At 40.6% G+C, this 5,357-nt stretch overlaps 1 protein-coding gene across 1 annotated transcript in view; it reads left to right on the top strand.

Moving 5' to 3' along the window:
• CASS4 (Cas scaffolding protein family member 4) overlaps positions 1-3,873 on the top strand; it is a 14,233-nt gene extending 10,360 nt beyond the window's left edge. Inside the window, 2 exon segments of the mRNA XM_010010034.1 lie at positions 623-1,966; positions 3,460-3,873. Coding sequence (XP_010008336.1) covers positions 623-1,966; positions 3,460-3,873 — 1,758 coding nt within the window.
• Positions 3,874-5,357: the final 1,484 nt, after the last annotated feature.

The following is a 5,357-nucleotide window of genomic DNA, read 5'->3' as shown; positions in this document are numbered from 1 at the left end:
CATTTGCTCACTAAAGCTGGCTTTCCTGACACTTTCATGGCTGTTAGCAACTGTACCCTCCAGCTGCAACAGCCTGGGAGCAGATTTCCTTCCAGAGACACAGTTTATTGCTGCTTCAAAAATCAAATTTTCTTAGAATTCTTTGTTTGTGGGCAATTTGGAAAATTCTGGCTTTGGTCTGAAACACCTGTGTCTGGGTTCCCCTCTCACACACACCTTCTGCAAATGGGGAAGCCTGACCTGGCCAGTTCTTTCTAAAATACTTATTACAGAGCAGTTCCTTCAGATGTTTATTGTTGCACAGACCTATAGCTCCTTACACTCCCTTGTGCTTGTGCTTCATGTGTGTAAGGCATCCACGTACAATCTCTTCTGAAGTGCCTGTCAGCATTAGTCTGGATTTCCTTACACAAGACGTGGTCCTGCATTCACGTTTTCTAGCTTAGAATTCAGCTGTACACAGATATTTTTCAAGGCATGAGGCAAGTTCTGTCTCCATCTTAGCAAACCTGTATCACTTATTGCAGTTATTTGAGAGTTGCATACCTTCACATGCTCTAAAAATTCAGGTTTGTTTCTTGTTTCGAACCACAGTTTATAATTCCTGTGTGCTCTGTTGCAGTTATATGATGTCCCTCCCAAAAGAGAAAGTGATGTTTCAGAAAATGAATCTCAGAAAAAGTGCTGGGGCCATTACAATACTTTGCCAAATCCTCGGAAGTCAGGATGGATTTATGATATTCCAGTATCACCTGAAAAACCGGGATTAAAACAAAACCCTTCTGGCCATTCCCTGGAGAACCAGGTGCTGTATGACATACCACCAGCTAGGTACAAGGCGCTAACAACAAATACTGAAGCCAAAGTTGTAAATTCGCAGTTATATGATATTCCACCAATGCAACGGAAATTAACGTTTCCAGATATCCATCTTTATGATGTTCCATCCTCACGGGACGTGCTCCTTTTGCCACAAAATGGTAGCTGTGATGTCCCCCCAGTTCTCCTGGCTCCAAAGGCTGAGAATCAGATCTCTGAAGAGAATGTTTATGATATTCCAAAAGGTTTGCCCACCACTGTAGAGTCCAAGAAAGAGGTGGAAAAAAGCAGCGATAGTTCTGGAGACCAAGCATACAGTGCTCCTCCACAGCTTTCAAGAGATGCTAAATTAGATCAAGAGATGATAAACAGATTATCTGTTTCTAGTGTAGACAGCAGAACCAGCACAGCCTCTACATCTTCAAACTCTTCTGCTGAGTCTTTTTCTATCTCATCATCAGAAGACCCTGACAAAGAAATTAAACTGGACCTCGATGTAGCCATAGAGACCCTGACTAGATTGCAGCACAGCGTATCCAGCTCGGTTGCAAGTTTAATGATCTTTGTGAGTAGTAAATGGAGGTTACAAGAACATCTAGAGAAAAGCATTGAGGATATCCATAGAGCAGTCGATCACATAAAAGTATCGTTCGGAGAATTCTTGGCTTTTGCTCAACTTGTAAAGGTAAATGCCTCTTACCTCACTGATAAAAAACTTCAGACCAGAATTAAAAAACAGCTAGAAATTCTTACAAACTCCTTCAAAATTTTAACAGAAACAAGAGAAGCTCTAAACAACTGCAAGTGGTCACTAGAGGCTTTGGTCCTCAGGAAACCTCAGAACAACCCAGATGATCTTGATCGCTTTGTTATGGTAGCCCGCACGGTTCCAGATGATATCAAGAGGTTTGTATCCATCATCATTGCCAATGGAAAGCTCCTTTTCAGAAAGAAGGAGAAGGAACAAGAAATGAAACAATCAAAAGCGATCCCAGAATACAAAATGGCAAAACAAATCATAGTGCCAAGAAGAACAGAAACTGATTCGCTTCAAACAAATACTCCTGATAAATCCAACCAAAGTCAGGTCTCTTCTGAGAAGCCAAAAGAAAACGCCACTGAGGACTGTGATTATGTTCAGTTACAGGTTAGTATAACTGGATTTTACTAGCTAGCTACATTCTTCATCGTTTGCAAACATTTAACTACTAGCACTATTATATCTTTTGTTAATGCCAAATTCAGTTTGAAATACTTCTGTTTTCCGGACTTCACATGAGTTCAGGATTTAGTTAGAGTGCTGGATGGCACATGTAGAATGACCATTTGAAATCGCATTTGAGAATTTAGCTAGGCAGCCAGCACTGAGAAAAGATTTTTAGCTTCTAGCTGGGGATTGCCAATTTGCTGCTTCTAACTGGTAGTTCTCTTCTTGCCAGTATGTTTTGTCTGAATCTGACATGACACTACAGGAGATGTTCACTTTCTAACTTGAGATATATTGGAAAGCAAGTTTTAGTAGAAGGTTTTGCTCTAACAAATTAAACTCTTACTGTGAATTATGAGATTTATTTGTTAGAAGCATTTTGGATGTTTGTTAGAATCATTCCCCTTACAATTACTGAAATGTCTACAAGAATGTAACTCTCTTGGTTTCACAAGGTAATGCTGTCCTCTCCTTAGAATTTCAGAAATGTTATGTTTTGTCAATGTTGGTTTCAGTCCTAGCTCTTGCTGGATCAGACACAAAATTTTTAGTAGGAAAACCCCTATAGTTGCTTCTAATAAACATACTATTTTGGTTGCAACATGAAGGCTGCATAGCAAGTAGTTGTTTTGCCCTGAAAGAAGAGGAAAAACACATTTATATTTAAATATTTTATGTAAACCGTCTCAAATTTGCTTTCATTTTGATTTGTAACAGGCAGAGAAAATAATTTCAGGTAAAGAAGTAGCAAAGAAGAGTACAGATTCAAAACCAAAGGTATTTCTGATTTTGAAAACTATTACTTATGAGGACTGCTGGTCCATGATTCCTGTGCTTGCTAAAATTCGAAGTAATTTGCATTTGGACACACATATCTATACACAGAGATCAAGTTGGTTTCTCCTAGTTAATTTTTCCAGCACTAGTTCTTAGAATCACTGCTGAAAACCCATGGAAAACATTTATTTTCCTCAAATGGAATGAACCACTATAGTTTAGTTATACTATTTATTTGCTTGCCTTTGTGTATCATGTGGGATAGGGCTGTGAGAGTAGCTCAAAATACTTGTACACCACTGCTGTTGTTGTACAGTTTTAATCATTCCTAATCCTCATGAAGTCAGCACCATTAAAGTCTGAGGGTTTTGTACTATCTGAAAGCCTTGAAGTCCAGACCGTATAAAGGATTGGTGTTTCACTACAGCACTTTGTGTGCTATCCATTATTAAAACTGTGTTCAGTGACAATCAGGAGAAAATACCACTTTGAAGTTGAGTACATTATGGAAAGAGAAATGATCGTAAAAGACTTCTGGGATGGGGCAATTTGGAGACTATTAACTAACAAAACTCCCTGTAAGTGAAGGATATCAGACAGAGTCAATAAACAATCACACCAAGCTGAGTCTTTATTTTTTTTTAACCTTTTTCCAGGTTTTGCCATCTGCAAAGAAGACTGTAATTCAAAGCAAGCAGGAGTCTGCAAAGAAAATAACTCTCCCTGAGCACTGCAGGCTGTGTTTCGGTGCACTTCACAAGGCAATTGGTGTATTTACTATGAGCCTGAACAACAATCAGCCACCCGAAGTCTTCATATCCCACAGCAAATTGATCATTATGGTGGGACAAAAGTTAGTGGATTCTCTCTGCCAGGAGACTCAAGACAGGGATGCTCGGAACGACATTCTCCACAGCAGCAGCCGATTCTGCAGCCTCTTGAAGAATTTGGCTCTTGCCACTAAAAATGCTGTAATACAATATCCAAATGCAGATGCCATAAGGGAACTTCAGGACCAAACTGAGGAGCTGTCTAAATACACACAGCAGTTTAGAGCAATGTTGGAGTGAAATACACTGCTGTTTTTACAGATTCTCCATTGTTGCTGCTCCTCTGGCATGTGGCAGCCAAGGGAGGGAAAAGCATCTCAGTGACACTCTCTTTCAGTCTCCTCTAAGAACCCCTGCCGGGCAGTTCCCTGGGTGCTGGTGCACTTTTAGCAGGTGGAGATCCACACAGCAGCAGATGCAGAAGATGATTTGTAGAATTAAATCTGTATTTTCTTCTCCATTGTTCAAATCCTGCCAGAAAATGCCATCTTAGTGGCTGGGCAGGAACGTTTGTTGTGTATTAGAGCAAATTATTTTATTATCTGTTTGATTTCTTATTTTTTAATTTCTATATAGGTCGGATAAAATTTTTTTTTTTTTTTTTTTACTTTCTTATTCAGGTATGTAAAGTGTCTTTTTAAATTTTGCTGCACAATGTTCTGTTATTTATAATATCCCATCATTGTTTCCTGAGGACTTTACTCACAACCTCTAATTACAATAAGGTTTTTTTCAAACAGCACAGATAATTTTTTATTTTCTATTTTTTTTTAATACACGAGTATGATGAATGTATTATAGGACAACATCTGGCAGGTACTACACATATCCTAGCTGTTAATGGGAAATGCTCCAGCTGGTAGCTGACCACAGAGGAGAGTAGAACTGGAGGAGTCCTGGCTCCTGGTATATCTACAGGGAGCTACATATCAACACAGAATTATAGAACACCAGATTGGAAGGAACCTCAAGGATCATCTGGTCCAACCTTCCTAGGCAAAGCATAACCTAGACTGGATGTCCCAACACTCTGCCGAGCTGAGTATTAACAGTGTCCGGGTTGGGGAATCTACCACTTCTCTGGGGAGATTCTGGCTGACTGTTTTCGTTGAGAAATATTTCCCTCTTGTGTTCCCTTGTAATCTCCTCAGGAGTGACTTGTCCCCATCACCTCTTCCCTTTTCCATGTGACTCCTTGTAAAAAGGGAGCCTCTCCATCGTCTTTGTAGCTACTATTTAAATACTGGACCAGTCATCCTGTCGCAGCCCAACGCCGTTCAGAGTATTGCTCCAGCTGAAACAATCATTTTAGTCACTGAATAAGCAGAGGCTTTGGACCAAAGCCTTGCAAATGGGAAAGAAGAAGATGCCGTACTATGCTGGTCTCTGCGACTTGTCAGACTTGATCCCCAGACAGGCTGGAACTGTGCTCCTGTGTTATTTGTGATTCTCCCAATTAATTTATTTTAAAGGTTTTAGCTGAAATTTCAAAGTCAGACCTTTCTCGGCAGCGTTGTGCTTTGTCCTGGACAATTACTTTTGTGAGCAGTTACCAGCAGCTGCTGATTGGCGCTGCCGCGGTGCACACGCTGAGGAAATCCAGCTCCTTATTTTCCTCGGCTTCACCTTCAGCGGGCACTCTCCGCGGCTTACACCGTTATTTAAGCGCCAGCATTTGTCCCCGGTACTGCCTCACAGCTCGGTGCGGCAACCGCAGCCCGCAC

The sequence above is a fragment of the Nestor notabilis genome, unplaced genomic scaffold, assembly GCF_000696875.1.
Source record: "Nestor notabilis isolate BGI_N333 unplaced genomic scaffold, ASM69687v1 scaffold22172, whole genome shotgun sequence".
In the NCBI taxonomy this organism is placed as follows: domain Eukaryota; kingdom Metazoa; phylum Chordata; class Aves; order Psittaciformes; family Psittacidae; genus Nestor; species Nestor notabilis.
The sequence above is the reverse complement of the archived record's forward strand: the minus strand, read 5'-3'. Positions and strand labels throughout refer to the sequence as shown.